This window comes from Ranitomeya variabilis, chromosome 6, assembly GCF_051348905.1.
Source record: "Ranitomeya variabilis isolate aRanVar5 chromosome 6, aRanVar5.hap1, whole genome shotgun sequence".
In the NCBI taxonomy this organism is placed as follows: Eukaryota; Metazoa; Chordata; class Amphibia; order Anura; family Dendrobatidae; genus Ranitomeya; species Ranitomeya variabilis.
In genome coordinates, this window is record NC_135237.1 from 117,680,298 (window position 1) to 117,705,393 (window position 25,096).

The 25,096-nt window shown below is 43.6% G+C and overlaps 1 protein-coding gene across 5 annotated transcripts in view; it reads right to left on the minus strand.

The window, feature by feature from the left end:
• The window catches only part of NEK10 (NIMA related kinase 10), a 407,343-nt gene that overhangs the window by 332,670 nt on the left and 49,577 nt on the right, over positions 1–25,096 (minus strand). For all 5 annotated transcript variants that reach the window (XM_077268950.1, XM_077268949.1, XM_077268946.1 and 2 more), the window contains exon 2: positions 1,951–2,063. In XM_077268950.1, the coding sequence (XP_077125065.1) occupies positions 1,951–2,024 (74 nt within the window). In that variant the 5' untranslated portion in view covers positions 2,025–2,063. The remainder of the gene's footprint in view (positions 1–1,950; positions 2,064–25,096) is intronic.

Sequence of the window (25,096 nt, forward strand, 5' to 3'; positions counted from 1 at the left end):
CACTCCCTTAGTTAGGGAAAAATAATAAAATAAAAAAAAAATTATTTATTTCCATTTTCCCATTAGGGTTAGGGTTAGGGTTGGGGCTAAAGTGAGGATTACGGTTACGGTTGGGATTAGGGTTCGGGTTGGGATTAGGGTTAGGGTTGGGATTAGTGTTAGGGGTGTGATAGGGTTAGGTTTGTGGTTAGGGTTATGGTTGGGATTAGAGTTAGGGGTGTGTTGGGGTTAGGGTTGGGGTTGGGATTGGGGCTGTTTAGGCACATCAGGGGCTTTCAAACTGTGACATGGCGTCTGATCTCCATTGCAGCCAATTCTGCGTTGAAAAAGTCAAACGGTGCTCCTTCTCTTCGGAGCTCTGGGGTATCAGCGTACTCAGGACAAATTGGATAACAACTTTTGGGGTCCAATTTCTCCTGTTACCCTTGGGAAAATAAAAAATTGGGGACTAAAAGATCATGTTTGTGGAAAAAAATATGATTTTTTTATTTTCACGCCCGGGCGTTATAAACTTTAGTGAAACACCTGGGGATTCAAAGTTCTCACCACACATGTAGATAAGTTCTTTGGGGGTGTAGTTTCCCAAATGGGGTCACTTGTGGGGGGTTTCCACTGTTTAGGCACATCAGGGGCTCTCCAAAAGCGACATGGCGTCCGATCTCAATTTCAGACAATTTCTCCTGTTACCCTTGGGAAAATAAAAAAATTTGGATCTAAAGTAATTTTTTTGTGAAAAAAAGTAAAAATGCTGGTCAACTTTTAACCCTTATAACTCCCTAACAAAAAAAAAACTAGTAGTTCTAAAATTGTGCTGATGTAAAGTAGACATGTAGGAAATGTTACGTATTAAGTATTTTGTGTGACATATCTCTGTGATTTAAAGGCATGAAAATTAAAAGTTGTAAAATTGTGAAATTTTCGCCAAATTTCCGTTTTTTCCACAAATAAACCCAAGTCATATCAAAGAAATGTTACCACTGTCATGAAGTACAATATATCACAAGAAAACAATGTCAGAATCACCGGGATCCGTTGAAGCGTTCCATAGTTATAAGCTCATAAAGGGACAGTGGTCAGAATTGTAAAAATTGGCCTGGTCATTAACATGCAAACCACCCTTGGGGGTAAAGGAGTGAAGGATTATGGAGGCCACTGTGCTCTTAGGAACCTTGAGTACTGCAGAAATTCTGTTGTAACCTTGGCCAGATCTGTGCCTTGCCACAATTCTGTCTCTGAGCTCCTTGGCCAGTTCCTTTGACCTAATGATTCTCATTTGGTCTGACATGCACTGCGAGCTGTGAGGTCTTATGTAGACAGGTGTGCGCCTTTCCACATCAAGTCCTATCAGTTTAATTAAACACAGCTGGACTCCAATGAAGGCGTAGAACCATCTCAAGGAGGATCACATGGAAATGGACAGCACGTGACTTAAATATGAGTGTCTGAGCAAAGGGTCTGAATACTTATGACCATGTGATATTTCCGTTTTTCTTTTTTAATACATTTGCAAACATTTCTACAATCTTCAACTTGTTAACTGTTCACAATAACAGTAATTTTGACCACGGGTGCCCAAACTTTTACATGTCACTGTTTGTATACATGTACTTTGCTGCCCAAAATAAAATGCGGTCGAAAGGTTGCAATACTCAGCAGCTCTTTCTGCACAGAAGATTTACTCAACCATCTCCCCCACTATTTACTATGGTTGAAGCTTACGTACTGTAACATAAATATATAAAAAGGAATATTACTTTCAAAGAGAAAAAAAGATTCCGTATATAAAAAGAAGAAAAGGCCAAGTATAAGGGTTGTTGCACATAGTTTTTTTTTCGAAAAACACCAGTGCAGGTTTTTGAGCCAAAGTGAAGAGTGAATGAAACAGCACAACGTTAAGTGCGTAACTCACAATCCTGTGGGAAAAATAATTTAACAATAAAAATTACAAACCTTGAAGCTGCTCCTTGATTTTTCTTTTCAGAAACTTTTTCCGTTTTTTTCCCTTTCTCATCTTGATCCGGCATTATAAAAGAACTCAGTTCATAGAACTGAATTTCCTATTCCTGAAAAAAATAAAAAAGTTCAATTTTGAATATTGTGCAAAATCAGTAGCAAAAATTGCATGTTGAGCCCATTTATTGGCTGTTTCTAGCAGAAACATTCTGCTTGTATTCTAGTTGTGTTTATTTGTCGAGAAGCTTGAAGTTGTAACTTTATACTTCACTGTTTAATTTTAACCATTTAAAAGAAGTGACAGATTATTGCCAAGGAGCAAATGAAGAGCCATTAAGAGTATAAAATATTCTTGAAGTCCAAGTGGCATATGACAGAGGTATGTCAGCAGTCCGCTAAGGGTATGTGTCCACGTTCAGGATTGCATCAGGATTTGGTCAGGATTTTCCATCAGTATTTGTAAGCCAAAACCAGGAGTGGGTGATAAATGCTTAAGTGGTGCATATGTTTCTATTATACTTTTCCTCTAATTGTTCCACTCCTGGTTTTGGCTTACAAATACTGATGGAAAATCCTGACCAAATCCTGATGCAATCCTGAACGTGGACACATACCCTTAGGCTCAGGCACCTGGGGTTTTTAACCCCTTAGTGACGGAGCCAAATTTTTTAAATCTGACCAGTGTCACTTTATGTGGTAATAACTCTGAAACGCTTCAACAAATCCCAGTGATTTTGAGACTGTTTTTTCATGACACATTATACTTTATGATAATGGTAAATCTAGGTCAATATGTTTTGTGTTTATTTATAAAAAGTATCAAAAATTTTAGTAAAATGTTAAAAAATTTGCACTTTTCTAAATTTGAATGATTATCTCTTTAAGGCTACGTTCACATTAGCGGCGCCCGCCGCAGCGGCGGGCGCCGCAGCGGCGCCGCATGCATCATGCGCCCCTATATTTAACATGGGGGCGCATGGACATGCGGTGCACTTGCTTTTTGCGCCGCATGCGTCCCTGCGGCGCCCGCGTCGGGTCGCGGAGGACGCAGCAAGTTGCATTTTTGCTGCGTCCAAAATCAATGAAAAAAAGGACGCATGCGGCGAAAAAAGCTGCGTTGTGCATGTGTTCACATTTGCGCTGTGCGTTGCGGCGGCGACGCTGCGGCGCACACCGCAAATGTGAACGTAGCCTAATCCAGATGGTCACACCACAGCGAACCATTAATAAATAACATTTCCCACATGTCGGCTTTACATCAGCACCATTTGTAAAATGTTATTTTGTTTTGTTAGCATTTTATGAGGTTTAAAAATGTAGCATCAATTTTTCATATTTTCAAGGAAATTTACACAATTTCTTTTTTTAAGGACTTATCCATGTTTGAAGTGACTTTAGGGGTCCTATATATAAGAAAAACCCCAAAAGTGATACCATTTTAAAAACAGCACCCCTGACTAGTGTTGAGCGATACCGTCCGATACTTGAAAGTATCGGTATCGGTATCGGAAAGTATCGGCCGATAGCGGCAAAGTATCGGATCTAATCCGATACCGATACCCGATACCAATACAAGTCAATGGGACTCATGTATCGGACGGTATTCCTGATGGTTCCCAGGGTCTGAAGGAGAGGAAACTCTCCTTCAGGCCCTGGGAACCATATTAATGTGTAAAATAAAGAATTAAAATAAAAAATATTGCTATACTCACCTCTCCGACGCAGCCTGGACCTCCGCGAGGGAACCGGCAGCGTTGTTTGCTTAAAATTCGAGCGTTTACTTCCTTACTTGAAGTCCCGGCTTGTGATTGGTCGCGTGCCGCCCATGTGGCCGCGACGCGACCAATCACAGCAAGCCGTGACGTAATTTTAGGTCCTTCAGGATTTTAAAATTACGTTCTGGCTTGTGATTGGTCGCGTCGCGGTCACATGGGCGACGCGACCAATCACAAGCCGTGACGTCACGGGAGGCTGGACACGCGCGCATTTTAAAATGCGCGCTTGTCCTGCCTCCCGTGACGTCACGGCTTGTGATTGGTCGCATCGCGTTGCGACCAATCACAAGCCAGAACGTAATTTTAAAATCCTGAAGGACCTAAAATTACGTCACGGCTTGCTGTGATTGGTCGCGTCGCGGCCACATGGGCGATGCGACCAATCACAAGCCGGGACGTCACGGGAGGCAGGACAAGCGCGCATTTTAAAATGCGCGCGTGTCCAGCCTCCCGTGACGTCACGGCTTGTGATTGGTCGCGTCGCCCATGTGACCGCGACGCGACCAATCACAAGCCAGAACGTAATTTTAAAATCCTGAAGGACCTAAAATTACGTCACGGCTTGCTGTGATTGGTCGCGTCGCGGCCACATGGCGGCACGCGACCAATCACAAGCCGGGACTTCAAGTAAGGAAGTAAACGCGCGAATTTTAAGCAAACAACGCTGCCGGTTCCCTCGCGGAGGTCCAGGCTGCGTCGGAGAGGTGAGTATAGCAATATTTTTTATTTTAATTCTTAATTTTACACATTAATGTTGTTTCGATACCGATACCCGATACCACAAAAGTATCGGATCTCGGTATCGGAATTCCGATACCCGCAAGTATCGGCCGATACCCGATACTTGCGGTATCGGAATGCTCAACACTACCCCTGACATATTGAAAACTGCAGTCAGTTAGTTTGTTAACCATTCAGGTGCTTTACAGGAATTAATGCAGAGTGGCATGACAGAAATGAAAATGTCTATTTTTACCTCCTAAATGCCTCTAACTTCTGAACAGATTACTACAGCCGTCAGACTGTAAGGCCGCTATTTGGTCATGAATTGCCATTGCAAACATCAGGACCACACAATCATGATCTGAGGGCACCAATTTGGATAAAGAGGAAGCCCCTACACTCTGTTAACCATTTATAATGATGTAGTCACTACTGACAGCAGCATCTAAGGGGTTAAACAGATTTGGATGGTGCAAACACTGATCATGGCTGATACAGCAAGTTGTCAGCTATAGTGCACAACTGACAGATGCTGGATTGTCACCTGTATGGGGATGCTATTCTCTTATATCTCAGGTCAGTTAAAATAAGTATTGGCGGTCATTAAGGGGTTAATTCTATTCTTCTGTTTCCTTTTAGGAATAAAGAAGCTCGATTCATGAGGAATACGGATCCGATATATAACAAATATACAAATGGAAGCCGAAAGCCTCCATTAATTATAATGGGGTCTGTTTGATATCTGTTATGTGTCTCTATTTTTAAAACTAAATGGAACAGAGAAAAGACATGTTAAAATGCAGGTGCAAAACAGAGCCATATACATCTTAGCACTTACTACTGACTGCTGCCTTATTCATGCTGTTTGGTGCTTGAATGCGTCATTTCGCAGTGTGCGGCGGTGTCCGGCGAACACAACATGTTGCATTTTTTGAGGCGTCAATTATGCGCAGCCATGCGGATGCGGATGGTTGAGTGCATCAAAGAAACGCATTACTGTCTATGGGAACGCATTGGTACGCAAGGACATGTGTATGCATGCGTTCTATGCGCTTGCATAATTCGGACTGCGCATGTTCAGGAACTGTTTTGAGACAGGCCCATTGAGACACGCCCATTGAGACACGGAAATATCGTACGCATGCGCGTAAACAACGCAAACGAAGGCAAAAACACATGCACACGCATTTTTGCTGCCTTCATGCGTAAGCTGATGCAGATAAAAAACGCTGCATAAACATGCATTTGCATGCGTTTTGGCATGCATTTGCGCATGCAGGTGATACGCTGCGCACATATACGCAAATGTGAACTTAGCCTAAGTGAACACCAGACTGTTTACTAGAGCCTCTGATGGTGAGCTTAGATTTGGCTCCCGATGAACACCAGGTGCCACTCCAGGACAGACCAATCGTCGTGCAGCAGCTGAACCCAGAAGGACAGACTGGATGGAGCAGCAGGCAGAGCTCCTATCAGAATGCAGCAGACAAAGTTTGTGTCAGTGTGCAGCAGGCAGGATTTGCACCAGGGTGCAGCAAATAGGATTTGCACTGGTATGCACCCTTACACAAAATAGACTGTAAACAGGAAGGTTGCTCAGGCACCTCCCCAGTGGGGAGGAAGCAATATATACATAGTGTCCCACAGCCATTGGATGGGGAGGAAATAGCAAGTGCATGCGCTGACCCTGTAAGAGGGCGGGAGTCCACGCACGCGTGCCCTAAGGACATGGCTAGAGAAATGGCTGGAAGCATGCAGAGCATGGGGAAGGGAAGAGCTGTCTGCAGCACAGGTGAGTGAAGTGACGCCGGAGACCTTGCCTGTCAGAGCAGGGATCCGGCATCGTGCTAACACAGTTCGAGTAAAACAGCTAGATGCCTTGGGGCAGTGGTATCAAGAAAATGTTATTTTATATGAATGAACATTTGGCCAGTTTCAGATGCATTACAGATGCAAGTCCCCGACCAAAGTCAGGTGTGTGTGCATTAGTGGACATACCGCCTGTTCAACCGGAGCGACTGCACCGGGGCCCAGAGGCTCCAGGGAGGCCCTGCAGGGTGACTAATGAGGGTAATCTGGCCAGTTTATCCAGCCCTGAGGCTCCGGAAGGCCCCTGGCCAGACTGCCCTCATGTGCGGCGGGCAGGGAGCAATCCCTGCAGCTCCACTGCCTGCAAGAGAATAACGCAGTGGAGTGGAGCTGCAAGGATCCATCCTGCTTCCTGCCTGCGCTTCCTGTCTCACACAGCAGCGGCTGAATGACATCATTATTCAGCGTTGCGGCTGTGTGAGACAGGAAGCTGCCGGCGATGGTGTGGCTTCAGGATACTGTACGCAGAGGTGAGGTGTGTGCATGTATGCAGAGAGGTGAGTGGTTCTGTGTGTGTCTGCGTGTGTGTAGATGGAGGAGAAGGCAATGATGGGGGTGATGGGGCAGAAGGCAATGATTGGGTTGACGGAGAAGGCAATGATGGGGGTAATGGTGCAGAAGGCAATGATTGGGTTGATGGAGTGGGCAATGATGGGGGTGATGGGGGACAAAGCAATGATGGGGTGGTGGAAAGGACAATAATGGGGGTGGTGGGGGAGGAGGAAATAATGGAAGTGGTGAATGGGCAATAATGGGGGTGGTGAGGAGGAAGAAATGATGGAGGCGGTGTAATGCATAAAGATGGAGTGGTGGGGGAAAAGACAATGATGGTGGTGGTGGAAAGGGTAATGATGGGGATTGTAGGGAGGAAGAGATGATGGAGGTCATGGAATGGGTAATGATGGGGTGGTGGGGGAAAAGACAATGATGGTGGTGGTGGAAAGGGCAATGATGGGGATGGTGATGGAGGAGGAAATGATGGAGGTCATGGACTGGGTAATGATGCGGGTGGTGGGGGAGAAGACAGTGATGATAGCGGTGGAAAGGACAATGATGGGTTGGTGGGGAGGAGGAGGCAATGATGGAGGTGGTGGAATGAGCAATAATGGGGTGGTGGGGAGGAGGAGGCAATGATGGAGGTGGTGGAATGAGCAATAATGGGGTGGTAGGGAGAAAGCAATGATGGAGGTGGTGAAGAGGGCAATCATGGGGGTGGGGGAGAGTGAAATAATGAGATGCTGGGGGAGGAGGACAATGAGGGGTGTGGGGGATTGGAATGGGAGGAAGGGGGATTTATAATGGATTTGGGAACAGGGGGAGGTGGAGGAAGACGTTCTTATCGATTATTATGTCTAACACAGTCCCTTAGTGTAAAGTGTACTCACTTATGTATAGCACAGTCCCTTAGTATATAGTGTACTCACACATGTATAGCACAGTCCCTTAGTGTATAGAGTACTCACTTATTATGTATAACACCATCCTTAGTTACACAGTTTCCTTTTTATGCATAACACTGTCCCTTATTACGTACCATCCTCTCTAGTTATATATGATGCCCTCCCTTATTATATAGCTTCTTCTGCTGTTATGTACAGTGCTGTCTCTTACATAGTGTATTCTTGTTATTTTTGTTATTCACAGCGCCCTCTTTTATTACATAGTCTCCTCTCTTGTTAGATATAAAATGACTACTGATGGAGGACCCGGTGACCAGACTACCAGTCCATCGGCTCCTCCTTTAGAAAAGCTTTCCCATGCTCCATCAGCCATCATTGCATTATACAGCTAAGGCTACTTTCACACTAGCATCGTGCACTGCACGTCGCTATGCGTCGTTTTGTAGAAAAAAACGCATCCTGCAAAAGTGCTTGCAGGATGCATTTTTTCTCCATAAACTTGCATTAGCGATGCATTGCCACACGTCGCAACCGTCGTGCGACGGTTGCGTCTTGTTGCGTCGGACCGTCGCCACCAAAAACGTTGCTTGTAACGTTTTTTGGTGCATCGTGTCCAGCACCCGCCCCCTCCTCCCTGCACCTCACAATGGGGCAGCGGATGCATTGAAAAACAGCATCCGCTGCCCCCGTTGTGCGGCGCTTCCACAGTATGCGTCGGTGCGCCGCAACGTCGCATTGCGACGTGCAGTGCACGACGCTAATGTGAAAGTAGCCTAACAAGACAGGACGGTATGTAATAAATATATACTGTATAGTCTTTCCTATATAGACAGAATGGTGACCAGAAAAATGCCCACAGGAAAAATGCCCACAGGAAAAATGCCCACATGGAAATTTGCCCACACAGAAATTTGCCCACACGGAAAATTGCCCACACGGAAAATTGCGCACATGGAAAATTGCCTACATGGAAAATTGCCCACATGGAAAATTGCCCACACGGAAAATTGCCCACACAGAAAATTGCCAATTGCAGCATCACAAAGTTTCAGATCCATGATATTTGAGGTGCAAGGTGAAGAATGCCCACAGAAAATTGCCCATAGGCTGAATTATAGATTAAATGCTCTGTAGGACAGGGGGATAGTATATGCATGTATACATGAGATGCTCTGCAGGGCAGAAGAATAAATAATTATAGGTGAGATGCTCTGCAGGACAGAGAATAGCAAAGAGATATAGGTTAAATGCTCTGCAGGACGGGGATAGTATGGAAGTATACGTGAGATGCTCTGCAGGGCAGAAGAACAATATAGAATTATGGGTGAGATGCTCTGCAGGACAGAGAATAGCAAAGAGATATAGGTTAAATGCTCTGCAGGACAGGGGGATAGTATGCAGGTATACACGAGATGCTCTGCAGGGCAGAAGAATAATATAGAATTATGGGTGAGATGCTCTGCAGGACAGAGAATAGTAAAGAGATATAGGTTAAATGCTCTGCAGGACAGGGGGATAGTATGCAGGTATACGTGAGATGCTCTGCAGGGCAGAAGAATAATATAGAATTATAGGTGAGTTGCTCTGCAGGGTAGAGAATAGCAAAGATCTATAGGATAAATGCTCTGCAGGACAGGGGGATATTATGCAGGTATACGTGAGATGCTCTGCAGGGCAGAAGAATAATGTAGAATTATAGGTGATATGCTCTGCAGGACAGAAGAATAATATAGAATTATAGGAGAGATGCTCTGCAGGACAGAGAATAGCAAAGAGATATAGGTTAAATGCTCTGCAGGACAGGGGGATAGTATGCAGGTATACGTGAGATGCTCTGCAGAACAGAGAATAGTATAGAAATATAGGTGAGAAGCTCTGCAGCACAAAAGAATGTCTGCGAAAATTGCCCACATAATAAACTACCGACAAGTTAATTAAGAACAGTTTATTAAGGAGCTCTAATAACAACAATAACAAGTTTATTAAACAATCATTGCACACCTGCAAATAATTAGCTGCTGGGTAATAGTCCTTGACTTCCATGGGCTCCATTGAAATACAATACAGCACAACACAGGTAGCAAAGAAAATGCAGAATGGATTTCAACAAAGGTCTCTGGGCCCAGTTTACTTCTCCAGGTTCTACAGGTTCGGTTCACTCATCCCTAGTCCCAGAGTACGGATTCTGTTCTTGTCATTCCACTGTGCTAACAATAATTCCACTCTCATTGTGGTGTGTGTGGGCCTAGAGACCCTTATTCCACTCTCATTGTGGTGTGTCTGGGCCTAGAGACCCTTATTCCACTCTCATTGTGGTGTGTCTGGGCCTAGAGACCCTTATTCCACTCTCATTGTGGTGTGTGTGGGCCTAGAGACCCTTATTCCACTCTCATTGTGGTGTGTCTGGGCCTAGAGACCCTTATTCCACTCTCATTGTGGTGTGTCTGGGCCTAGAGACCCTTATTCCACTCTCATTGTGGTGTGTGTGGGCCTAGAGACCCTTATTCTACTCTCATTGTGTTGTGTGTGGGCCTAGAGACCCTTATTCCACTCTCATTGTGGTGTGTCTGGGCCTAGAGACCCTTATTAAAATCCACTCTGCATTTCCTTCCATCCTATGCCTGCCTGCACCTGCAGTATATGTGTATGATACATAACTAGGTAGGGTCTGTTCACTCTTACTCTTGGTAGTCATAAGTGGACAGGGAAGGAAGTGCAGGCCCCAGATTCACTGCCACTGGAGTCAATGGGAGAGCGGCGCTGCTATGGCACTTCTGCTCTTCTGACAGATTCTGACAGAATCTCACCTTTCTGCGGTGCCTTCTGGGCTTCCAGGACCATCTATCTCAGCCAGCAGCACCCTGCTTTTGGTGGACACCCACTGAGATGATAATGTATTAGATCTGACCTGCAGTACCATGTAACTCCACAGATTATACAGTGATTCTTTTGTGGGTTCTGATAGCAGTGATGGCTCCTCTGGATCACACTGCTGCTGTTTCTGCATGTGCTGCTGTACTGGGCTGGTGGGAGGAGTAAGGCAGAATCAGTGAGAGATGAGAGCAGACTAGATCTATCTATTGCTGAGAATGACAGACTGCTACAAACCACAGATCTTCAGCATGTTTGCAGTTTTGCACTAGGTGAGCTGTAAATCACAAGTTGATCACACATCATGTGATCATCCTCACCTTTCACCTCAAATATCATAGATCTGAAACTTTGTGATGCTGCAATTGGCAATTTTCCATGTGGGCAATTTTCCATGTGGGCAAATTTCTGTGTGGGCAATTTTCTGTGTGGGCAATTTTCCTGTGGGCATTTTTCATGTGGGCAATTTTCCTGTGGGCAATTTTCAGGGAACCGTAGCTCGATCTGCACAGAAGCCCATGATCCATGCCATCGCACGGCGTTAGACACAAGGAAGAAAAAAGTTGATCCCCATTTCATGGAGATGTAGTTAAAATCAGGAAGACTTTATTCCAGAAGAATTATAAATCAGTAGAAAAATTAAAAAACACAAAATACAGGTTTAATCCAAGTCTACAAACGCACTTGCGTTCGAAATGCGTCTGGCGTCCTGATTTTTTTGTGTCCTCCATCATAGAGGATATTTGTTTCCTGTATTTTGCATTTTTTTAATTTTTCTACTGATTTTTTAATTCTTCTGAAATAAAGACTTGATGATTTTAACCACGTCTCCATGAACTGTGGAACAGAAGTTGGATCAAGTTTTTCCTTTCCAGAATTAAAACATCCCTATAGGCCTACATCGTTACATATAACCAGGAGGTATGCTAATAACACGATACTGTATATGGGGACAGAATGATCATATCAGCAATCGTTCTGTCCTCTCTATGGTTTGTCAGATTTTTGGATAGTCCACTAAACAAGTGATGATCTACTTGTATATAATAAATTATTGCTCATTTAACAACCTGAAATTGGTAGTATAAATGTGCCCTAAATGTTCTTGTGTGATGGTGACTTAATCTTAAGATTTGGGGCCACACTCTTAATTTTATCCAGGGCCACATTTTGCCTAAAACTGGCCTTGTCTGTATTATGGGAACACAAATTAATTGTCACGACACAGCAGTTGGGTGACCCAGGACCAGGGGCTCCTTCCCTGTCCCTGACACTAGGGGCCGCCCTAGTTCGCCCTACTCCCTGGGATACTTCTGAATGTGAAGATACCGGGGCCTCCACCTTTGCCTTATCTCCTTAGTTAGCCCTCTGTCTGTTCTCTTCCCCCACCCAGGGAAGAGGAGTGCTACTGTGCACCAAAGTACACCGACCCGACAAACAAGGCAACACAAACAAGGGTTAACAGAAAAATCTAGGCATACAAAATATTCACTCACATAAAACACATGAATGCAACTGGGGCGTGGAGGTAGGGGAATAAACCAAAATAGAGAAGGATAAGGAGTTTCCACACATACAAATTAAGCAACAGTCACAGATTACTCCTCCAACTCTCCTCAGATGAACTCCTCTCCCTCCATTAGCCATGCAGCAAATGCTTGCTCTGACAAGGATTTGTAACAGAGCCCAGATTATAAAGGGGAAAGGAGTGGCTAACCGAGATCAGCTGTGTGCACAGGGATTTCCAACATGGCCGACTAACCCCTGTTCTGCCAATATTAAACATATTTGAAATGAAGGAGAAGTGCTTCTTCTCAGCGCCGGAGTAGGAGCAATCAGATGCTGCCGTCTTCTGGCTCCACACTGTCACAGTAACATTAATCCATGGCTTGTCAGTCTGAAACAGGCCTATGAAGATTTTAATGTCATGTTTATGAGAAGTGTTATGCATCACAAGCTTGTCACATGAACAGAGTCTGAGTTTGTCCTTCTGCTTTTCCTATCTCCAGGTATGATGATCAGACCATTCAGGGAATAGGGATCGGCATTGGGTAAACAAAGTAAGAGCATGCTAACCTTCAAGAAAGTATTTATAGAAGGTGGAATTATTTATTTTATAGCAAATATGTTTATTTAAGGTGGACTAATGAAAGTATCTGGACAGGGTTGGTCAACAAGGACAGAGGCAAGGCGACACACTGCTTAGCTTGGAACGAGACAGCTCCTGTAGCATAAATTAAAAGGTACCACACATTTATAACTTTATGTATATAAGTGGAATATAAAAAGGGCAGAAGCACCATTTCCCTCCTATAGATTTCAAAAACGTTTTACGCATTTCCTATCTCTAAAATGTAGGCAGGCCTTATTCAGATGACCATAATGAAGCGGTCTCAGCGTGAACACAGCTCTTATAGCCAGAAACATCATCATCAAGATCTATACTGTGCCATGTAAATGTTTGGGACAAACAAGAAAAGAGACTATGCATATAGGGCGCACTGCCAAAATACAATTAAATACCAAAAATACAAAATTTTTATTGGGGAAGACAGAAAACACAAGTAAAAACATATATTAAAATACAACCAACACACCACTGGTCCTATAATAAATCAATATATAGAGACAGCTTAAGGTACAATAGTATATCGCAAATCACGCCACCAACACACTATTGGTACTATCATGAAATATATAGAAGGACAACCTAGGGTACAATGATGTATCACAAATAGCACCACACATATGCACGAACAATGGCTTCGTCAGACAAAGCTGCATCCTGCAGTGATACGCGTGGGGCTCTCCCCACACTACTTGGGTCCCGGGACAATTCCCTTTCTGACTCTATGACGGCTGACGCCACACACTGGACTGCCTGATATGGTGATGTTCTTTTTTCACATAGCCTTTTGGCCCACTTTCCTGACATAGGTCTGCCCTTTTTCCTTCCATTTTGATGGCATATGTCGGCAGGTGAACCCTAAACGCTTCCTACACTACTCCAACAGGCTTATCTCTCTGCCGCAGTGGTAGCTTTGCCTTTCCATAGGAGCTTTTTCTGGTATAAAACTCCATTTTTTATTTTTTTTTGAGGGATTTATGCTTATTTCTTTTGCTGCAATTTAGTAGGCTTATCGGGGCCCCCTAGCTAGCATTAGCCCCTTTACTTATATAGGGGCACTCCCGCACTATATGGTACTCTGGGGACGCCCAGAGTTTACCTGCTGCCTTGCTCTGTGTACATAAGCTATTGTGTACACAAGCCATTGTTCGTGCATATGTGTGGTGCTATTTGTGATACATCATTGTACCCTAGGTTGTCCTTCTATATATTTCATGATAGTACCAATAGTGTGTTGGTGGCGTGATTTACGATATACTATTGTACCTTAAGCTGTCTCTATATATTGATTTATTATAGGACCAGTGGTGTGTTGGTTGTATTTTAACCCCTTCACCCCGGAGCTTTTTCCGTTTTCGTTTTTCGCTCCCCTCCTTCCCAGAGCCATAACTTTTTTATTTTTCTGTCAATTTGGCCATGTGAGGGCTTATTTTTTGCGTGACGAGTTGTACTTTTGAACGACATCATTGGTTTTAGCATGTCGTGTACTAGAAAACGGGAAAAAAATTCCAAGTGCAGTGAAATTGCAAAAAAAGTGCAATCCCACACTTGTTTTTTGCTTGCCTATTTTGCTAGGTTCACTAAATGCTAAAACTGACCTGCCATTATGATTCTCCAGGTCACTACGAGTTCATAGACACCTAACATGACTAGGTTATTTTTCACCTAAGTGGTGAAAAAAAATTCCAAACTTTGCAAAAAACAAAACAAAACAAAATTGCGCCATTTTCCGATACTCATAGCGTCTCCATTTTTCGTGATCTGGGGTCAGGTGAGGGCTTATTTTTTGCGTGCCGAGCTGGCGTTTTTAATGATAGCATTTTGGTGCAGATACGTTCTTTTGATCGCCCGTTATAGCATTTTAATGCAATGTCGTGGCGACCAAAAAAACGTAAATCTGGCGTTTTGAATTTTTTTCTCATTACGCCATTTAGCGATCAGGTTAATGCTTTTTTTTTATTGATAGATCGGGCGATTCTGAACGCGGCGATACCAAATATGTGTAGGTTGGGGTTTTTTTTAATTGATTTATTTTGATTGGGGCGAAAGGGGGGTGATTTAAACTTTTATATTTTTTTTATTTTTTTCACATTTTTAAAAACTTTTTTTTTTTACTTTTGCCATGCTTCTATAGCCTCCATGGGAGGCTAGAAGCAGGCACAGCCCGATCGGCTCTGCTATGCAGCAGTGATCACACAGCAGATTTGCAGGTGTGCTGTGAGCGCCGACCACAGGGGGGCGCTCACAGCCACCGGCAATCAGTAACCATAGAGGTCTCAAGGACCTCTATGGTTACAATGGAGGAGCATCGCCGACCCCCGATCATGTGACGGGGGTCGGCGATGCGCTCATATCCGGCCGCACGGCCGGATGCGGTAGTTAAATGCCGCTGTCTGCGTTTGACAGCGGCATTTAACTAGTTAATAGGTGCGCGCAGATCGCGATTCTGCTCGCGCCTATTGCGGGCACATGTCAGCTGTTCAAAACAGCTGACATGTCCCGGCTTTGATGTGCGCTCACCGCCGGAGCGCACATCAAAGCGGGGGTCCCGACATGTGACGTACTATACCGTCAGATGTCGGGAAGGGGTTAATATATGTTTTAACTTGTGTTTTCTGTCTTCCCCAATAAAAAATTTTTATTTTTGGTATTTAATTGTATTTTGGGAGTGCGCCCTATATGCATAGTCTCTTTTCTTGTTTGTCTGATATATGCTGCTGCTATGCATTGAGTTGCACCCCTCACTATACTTGCCCTATAGGTTGTGATTGGCTCCTTGCCCATTGGTAGTGCTCCCTAGCTTTCCCCCTTTTTTGCATGATGTAAATGTTTGGGCACATCTGATCAAAGTTACTGTTATTGTGAACAGTTAAGTAAGTTGAAGATGAAATGATCTCCAAAAGGGCTAAACATTTCCTTTGTATTTTAGGCTATAAATATATAGCCTAAGGGTATCAATGTCAACCCAGGCCACAGGAATGTTCTTAGCGTCTCAATGAATACACCTGACGCCCACCAGCTTCCAAGAGACTGGTACATGTGAAAGTGTGGCCCTACCAGGGTTACCAAACTCCCCAAGCCCAGAAGTCCTGTCACTTGGACAGCATTCACAGTCACCTGGCATTCCTGAGGTCAATAGCCAGGATGAGGAACAGCGCAGCAGGCAGGGTAGGTGAAGTAGGAGCAGTGCCAGCCCATGCTAAAGTCTATCAGCTCTGAGGTCAAAGGACAAATGGCCAATATATGACCCAGGGCACAACATCTCCAACAGACAATGTTACAAGATGTACCCCTTGATCCCGATTCTGACCCCTCCTGGGACCTTGAGCTCCCCTCAGAGGTGGTCTCTTCTTCTGGGTATCTCTGAAAGGTGAACTTGAACTCATATTCTCTTGACAGGGGAGGCTTGTCCTTCTGGTAGCGCCAGAGGTGAACCTGTTACGCCTGGCCTGCCAGGCTTATACCCAAACATGCCATAATTTCTGCCTTCAGATTATCGTACTCCTTAGCATTTTGCAGGATGAGGTTATAATACGCCTTCTGTGGTTCCCCAGAACCCTCCGTCCATTCCTCAGGGGATAGTGTCTCCCTGTCTGCCACCCTCTCAAATACAGTCAGGAAAGCCTCAATATCATCCTAAAGAGTCATTTTCAGCAAAGCCACCCATACAGTTCGCCTCACGAAAAGGCCATCTCGGTGCCGAGGACAGTTTCCTCCAAGAGTCATTTTCTGCTGATGGTGCTGCTGCATCTGTTGCTACTGCACCTGGACTACTTGATTGTGTTTGCAGTGCTGACACTGCCTTCACCCAGGACATAAAGACTTTATCCAGCAATCACCTCTGCTTATTGGGATTCTGTGGCCAAATCAAAAACACCAATTTTAGGTGTTGCAGTTGGTAGCATTCACACAGGCACACCATTTCTTGTCCAAACAGGAAGGTTTATTAACTACATAAACTTCCAGCAGGAAGTAATAACAAAACAAAGAGTCCCTACAGAAGTATGAGAAACAGAGCCGTTCAGTTGCTAAATATTCAAAGTCCAATACTCGGCATCTTGCAAAATCTAAAAAAACTTTCACAGGCCCTCCACCTTGCATACACAGACCCAAATACCACAGGTGTTTGCACCTCTACGCCCAGTTAAGGAATGAACAGCTCAGCTGCCCTTTTAATTAAACCAGCTGCACCTCCTTTATTGGAGGATCGGAATGACTACTTCCACCCACCTCATCTAATCATTTCTAACAAACCTGGACCCATATATTGGTCCTATTAACCATCTCAGCGCTTCCTATCCAGGATTCTTCCAGCTGCTTGTCTACAAATCACAGTGATACTCCCAGTTGTTCTGAGTTCATGTAATAAGAGTACATCGATGTTATGCCATTTTTGTAGCGTCAATCATGTGAATAGCAGACTTAATCTCATGTTACTTGTCTGAAATAATAATTTCCCTTGCAGGGATCAATACATTAAAGTAGATTATTTCCAAGGTTATGGATAGTGATGGGCGAACCCGAACAGTAAAGTTCCAAGTCCGTACTGAACACATATTGTTCAAGCACAGACACTGAACACGGACTTCTGAGCAAGCAGCTGTGACAGGCGGTAAAAAGTTTACTTTTGGTGACGCGAGTTAGCTGATGAGAAAGTACTACACCCACCAGCCTATGCCTGCTGTCACTGATAACAGTGAGAGCCAGCGCCGCTCATGGAAGTATTCAGCACCCGATACCTGTGTTAAAAATAAATACATTTATAAAAATAACGTAGGGTCTATTCTATTTTCTATTTTTGATAAGCAGTCCAAGCAAAACTAACAGCTGCGGCTTGCAATCCCCAGCTGTCAGCTTCATCATGGCTGGTTATCAAGAATAGGGGGGTCCCCACATCCTTTTTTTTTATTTTATTATTATTTAAATAATTTTAAAAATTGGCATGGGGTCCCCCCCATTTTTGGCAACTAGCCAAGCTAAAGCAGACAGCTGGGGGCTGGTATTCACAGGCTTGTAAGGAGCCATGGATATTGCCCTCCCAGCCTAAAAATAACAGCCCACTATTAGATGCGCTAATTCTGGCGCTTTGCCCGGCTTTTCCCACTTGCCCTGGGGCACTGGCAAGTGGGATAATGGTTGTGGAGTTGATGTCAGCTGTTTTATGGTGGCTGATATCAAGCCCACAGGTTGATAATGGAGAGGTGTCTATAAAGACACCCTCATTACTAACCCCATAGTTAGATTGTAAAAAACAAGACACAGCCAGAGTAAAGTCCTTTAATTGAAAGAAAAGCACAGACTCCTTCATTTGAAATTAAAAAAGCAGAATTATGCTCACCTTACACCTATCCATTGAAACCCTTGTTCCCTGTAAAAAAACAGAAAATAATAAACAACCATATCCCCTACTCGTCCGAAGTGAAGATTAGCAATACTGTTCCATACCGTAATCCATCTCTGCGTTAACTGGTTTACAACCTGAACGGTGCCATGATGCGACCGTCCAGGCTAAAAACAAGGACACAGTGGGGTGCTGTGAGAGCAGCTTCAGTGACGAGCGGTGACGTCATAGAGGTTATCACCAGACACTGAAGGTGCATTCCCACCGGCAGATCACTGTGAGACAGAACAATGAACCGCGGTGACCTCAATGAGATCACTGCGAGAACTGTGAGAATTTTCAACTGCGAGAACTGAGAATTTTCTTCTCCTGTGTGAAGACACCCTATAAGACGCTCAATGGTCAGATATGCAAATACAATAGTGGTAGGACAAAGTATGCAGAATATAAGAGTCAGTTACCAGTCAGATAAAAGCCCTGGCTTGCGGGGAAGGGGTTGCCACATGGGAGGTTTGTGGGGACCTCTGTTCCTTGACTTCTCCACACACAATATGGCGTTGCGACCTCCCCAGAAAAAAAAGCAATAGGCTATTGTTTACATGAGCATTTCACACCTTTGGCTCACTCCCCTTCTGCCCTCTGGGCTGAACCTAAATTACTTCCCATACCTCTGGCAGCAAAAAGCTCCAAAACCTAAGATAGGTCACAAGTCCTTAATGGATGGCCCTAGGGAGGAGGTTTGGAGCCACTGGATCTGACCAGGCCCCTGCTATGCATTGAGACCAAACATAGCTTTGCTACCTGGCTCCTGCTATTCATTCTACGTATCTCCCCAACCAAGGTTGCTAGAGTGGATCGAGATCCTGGAAGGATTTCAGCCTGTTCCAGAGATCTCAAAAATTTAACTGATGTGTGGCTATGATGTACAGTAAGTCCATATTCTCCTTATGAAATCCTAGCTGTCTGAACATAGTAGTTAGACCATATGGTATAAACATTGCAAGCACGCCTTTTGTGCTGAGCTTAGCTGGCTCAAGGTGTGAGATCTGTCACTCACAGCCTTTTGAGGCTTGACCCCTGCTGAGCTAGGTGTCCTGTTACAGCTGCACAAAGAAACGGGGTTGTATAATCCCATGCCAAATAGGATACAAATGATTGACATGAAATTATATCTCCAATATTCTTCACCCATTTTACTCATTTATTTATAAGAGAAAGTTATACTCACCTTACGCCTATTCCATTAAAACCCTTGTCACCTGTAAAAAACAACAACAAAAAAAAAAAACAGAAAATAACAAACAACCAGGATAGTCACCTTACATCTAATCCACCGATGCCCATGTCTGCTGGAAAAAAAGAAAAATAATAAACAACCATATCCCTCACCTGTCCGATGTGAATATAATCCATACTGTCCCATGACAATCCAGATTATTTGGATAGCAGTCACTTCAGTAATGCGACCACTATCCCAACCAGCCAGAACTCACTGACAGGAGCATAATTGCAGCGTTGAGTTCCTGTGAGAAAATTCACCGGAATTCATAGCTGAACCCCAGTGAACTAACTTACAGTACTGCTTCTTGAGAACTTTCACCAGCGACCCGTGCTGTAAGTGAGGTGAACGGGGTTCATCACATTTGAACTCTGGTAAACTTTTTTGCGGCAGCTCGGTGCTTACACTCTGCTCGCTTCACTGATGTAACCTCTATCCAAATTATTCGGATTGTTGTGGGACAATATTCCTAATCTTCACTTTGGACAGGCAAGGGATATGATTGTTTATTATTTTTCTTTTTTTCCAAGGGACATGGGCATCGGTGGAATAGGTGTAAGTTGAATATCATGGTTGTTTATTATTTTCTGTTTTTTACAGGTAATAAGGGTTTCTATGGAATAGGCATAAGGTGAGTATAACTGTGCTTTTTTATTTCAAATAAAGGAGCCTGTGCCTTTCTTTCAAATAAAGGACTTTATTCTGGCTGTGTATTTTATACAACCTAACAATGAGGTTAGTAATGGGGGTGTCTTTATAGATGCCTCTCCATTAATAACCAGTGTTATTGATGTCAGTGGCCATAAAACAGCTGACATCAACCCCACAACCATTACCCCACTTGCCACCGCACCAGGGCAAGTGGGAAGAGCCAGGCAAAGCGTCAGAATTGGCGCATCTAGTGATGCGCCTTTTCTGGGGCAGCTGGGGGGACAATATCCATGACCCCTTACCTTTCGGAGAATACCAGCGCCCAGCTGTCTACTTTAGATTGGCTGGTTGTCAAAAATGGGGGGAACCTCACACCAGTTTTATATTATTTATTTATAGCACAGGCACCTGCTGATGAATACTCTCACCAGCGACGCCTGCTCTGGCTGTTTTTAGAGATAGAAGGCGTATGCTAACAGGAGTAGTGCTCTCTTATCAGCCGACACCTGTAACCGAAGGTAAACTTTTTACCGCTGTGTTACAGCTGCTGGCTCACGTGGAAACAATGAATGTTCAGTTCTCCATTCAACTGAATGAGTTCCGGATTCAGGTACCGTTCTGGTACACAAACCAAACATTTTTTTGGATGTTTGGCACTACACGTTGGACCCAAACATCCACGGGTTCGCCCATCACTAGTTATGGATCATCCAAGCTAAGTAGCAGGAATATATGATAGACTAAGGAGACAATGAGAGATGGGGCAGGGGTAATTGGGAATATATCCAAGAAATGTTATGCTGAATGGAAATTGATTTGTTTTTATTATTATGATTAATGGGTAATAAAAATACATTTTATTTTTACATGAACTTTTATTTTCTTTTTGTTTTTTTGATAGTGAAAAACTGCAATATATATATATATATATATATATATATATATATATATATATATGTATACTGTATATATATATATATATATATATATATATATATATATATATATATATATATCTAATATATAAAGCTGAATGTGTGTGTGTGTGTATGTATGTATGTATGTATGTATGTCCGGGATTGGCATCTGAACCGTCGCAGCTACAGCCACAAAATTTTGCACAGTCACACGTCTGGACCCCGAGAGCGTCATAGGCTATGTTGTGAGGTGAAATTTTAACCCCGCGCTTTCCAATTCACCAAACAATTTTGCCCCTATCGACATAATGGGGAAAAAGTGAAAGGAAAAGTGTTGGAGGCGTCGCAGCTACAGGCACAAAATTTTGCACAGTCACACGTCTGGACCCTGAGAGCATCAAAGCTATGTTGTGAGGTGAAATTTTAACCCCGCGCTTTCCAATTCACCAAACAATTTTGCCCCTATCTACATAATGGGGAAAAAATGAAAGGAAAAGTGTTGGAGGCAAATTAACAGCTGCCAGATGTGAACAAGGGGGACTTAAAGAATGACAGCGATGGCGCCAAAGAGTATATACTGTACAGTTGCTAAGGTGGGGCCCCAACATGGGATAATCACCACACCACCACGGGGATATGAACACACACACAAAATGCGCCACATACTACCACGTGCTCGAACACATATACCACCCTCAGCGCACATTTCACCACACATACACCAACCTCGCCACATAAAAGTAGAAACACAAAAGTCGCCGCTCAAAACTCGCCACGCGCAAAACTCTCTACATGCAAAACTCGCCACACGTGCAAAACTCACCTCATGGAAAACTCGCCACACGCAAAACTTGCACACGCAGAAAAATTGCCACACGCAGAAAAATTGCCACATGCACAAAAGTTGCAACACATGCAAAAGTTGCCTCACACAAAACTTGCACATACTCAAAAGGCACCACACATAAAACTCGCCACGCGCAAAACTCGCCATGCGCAAAACTTGCTGCACACAACGCTAACCTGTCACATGCAACTCGACACACAAAAAGTTGCTACACGCATGTCGCCACACAAAACTCATCTCACAAAAGTCCCTACATGCATGTCGCCACACGCAACTCAACACACACAACTTGACACACGAAACTCGCCCTAAAACACACACAAGTCTGGTATTATCCTTCAAAAATAAAAATCTGATTAATAAGCAGACAAACTACAAGAGCAACAAATGTACCATATAGGAATCCGGCAGCTGTCAGTCACATGACCAGTCTATTATGTGTATGTGTGAGCTAATATATACTGCCAGGGGGTGGGCTTACTGTTGGCTGGGGATTTATCAGGCTGCCATTTTAGCTTACAAATACTGAGGTAAAAATACTGACCAAATAACGTGTGAACGAGGTCTAATACAGGAGGAGATGACATACAGATATATACTATATACAGGAGGAGATGACACACAGGTATATACTATTTACAGGGGAGATGACACACAGGTATATACTATATACAGGAGGAGATGACACACAGATATATACTATATACAGGAGAGATGACACACAGGTATATACTATATAGAGGAGGAGATGACATACAGGTACATACTACATACAGGACAAGATGACATACAGGTATATACTATATACAGGAGGAGATGACACACAGGTATATACTATATACAGGAGCAGATTACCTACAGGTATATAGTATATACAGGAGGAGATGACATACAGGTATATGCTATGTATAGGAGGAGATGACATACAGGTATATACTATATACAGGAGGAGATGACACACAGATATATACTATATATAGGCGAGATGACACACAGGTATATACTATATACAGGAGATTACATACAGGTATATCTAATATATAAAGCTGAATGTGTGTATGTATGTATGTGTGTATGTCCGGGATTGGCATCTGCACCGTCGCAGCTACAGCCACAAAATTTTGCACAGTCACACGTCTGGACCCCGAGAGCGTCATAGGCTATGTTGTGAGGTGAAATTTTAACCCCGCGCGTTCCAATTCACCAAACAATTTTGCCCCTATCTACATAATGGGGAAAAAGTGAAGGGAAAAGTGTTGGAGGAAAATTGACAGCTGCCAGATGTGAACAATGAGGACTTAAAGAATGAGAGCGATGGCGCCAAAGGGTATATACCGTACAGTTGCTAAGGTGGGGCCCCGACATGGGATACTCACCACACACGGGGATATGAACACAAACACAAAATGCGCCACACACTACCACGTGCTTGAACACATATACGACCCTCAGCACACATTTCACCACACACACACCAACCTCGCCACATAAAAGTCGAAACACAAAAGTCACCACTCAAAACTCGCAACGCGCAAAACTCGCTACATGCAAAACTCGCCATATGCAAAACTAGGCTCACGCAAAACTCGCCACACGTGCAAAACTCACCTCATGGAAAACTCACCTCATGCAAAACTTGCACACACAGAAAAATTGCCACATGTACAAAAGTTGCACCACATGCAAAAGTTGCCTCACACAAAACTTGCACATACTCAAAACGCACCACACATAAAACTCGCCACGCGCAAAACTCGCCATGCACAAATCTTGCTGCACACAACTTGCTACACTAACCTGTCACATGCAACTCGACACACAAAATGTTGCTACACGCATGTCGCCACACAAAACTCATCTCACAAAAGTCGCTACATGCATGTCGCCACACGCAACTCAACACACACAACTTGACACATGAAACTCGCCCTAAAACACACACAAGTCTGGTATTATCCTTCAAAAATAAAAATCTGATTAATAAGCAGACAAACTACAAGAGCAACAAATGTACCATATAGGAAATACGGCAGCTGTCAGTCACATGACCTGTCTATTATGTGTATGTGTAAGCTAATATATACTGCCAGGGGGTGGGCTTCCTGTTGGCTGGGGATTTATCAGGCTGCCAATAGCAACCAATCACAGCTCAGCTTCTATTTTGCTACAGTTAATTAACCTGAGCTCTGATTGGTTAATATAGGCAACAAAGACATTCTCAGTATAACAAAGCTAATATATGTTGTGAAATGCTTCTATTTGCTTAGTTTTTGCCTTTTAATAATTACATTTCTATCTATTTGTTTTGTGGTTTTTGTGTGCAGAATACATTTTTGTTAACACATTCTATTTTGCTAACAGCAGTCATTAACCCGGGCGAAGCCGGGTAGTACAGCTAGTATATATATATTAGGAAAACAACTTCGGGATAATGCTAGATATTGGTGTATAAATTGGGTGTTTTATTTGTGTTGTAGCGAGGGAGGGTCTGGTGTGCACTCCTGCCATCCCCCAATGTGTGATGCAGAACATAATGTTATTTCATTGTTATTTTGTCGCTCAATACAATAGATTTCCATGAATACATATAGCAATGTCTAATACAGCGGTGTCTATATACCCAAATGACAAATGTAGAAGACAGATTTGCAGCGCACACATTGATTTGTATGCAGCGGTTTTATTTTTGACAATCTAATTTTGGATGGTGTCACATTGCCTCTTGTAAGCTGCCATCACATCTCATCAAGATTTCACACCACAAATCCTACTTTACACATTGCCTCTGCGCTCTATTTTTACACAGCTCATTTGAGACATGACATCAGTCCGTCCTGTATATTTCGCACTCCCCAGCATATTACAATGGAAGTCACATTACAGGCAGGTGTCAGATCAGATTCCAGCACAGGTTCGTGTTCCTGCGGTGGCATACTTCGAATATCCCACGGACAGGGGTATGTCACAGAGGTGGACAGAGCCTCACGCCTCCGTCAGTATAACTCAGCCATCCACCGATGCTATAAGAGCGCACGCAGAGAAGAAATAGTCCATAATCCCTGGGAACGCAATCTCCCACCGCGTGTTAATCCCTCATTAGCTGCAATCACATTTTCATATATTTAAAGCTCAAGTGTTGTACTGTGTAAGTAATTGCATTAGATTATTAGTGACGGAATAAGTTACAAGTAGTTTAACCCTTTGAGCTGAGGAAATGGGTTACCTGGCATAATGGACATTCATCTGATGCCACTAGCAGACAAAGGCAGATGAGGACCCCTAAGCAAAAACAATATAGGGGCCTGTGAGGCAGCGATCAGTGCTATTTGTGAAGGTTGCTAT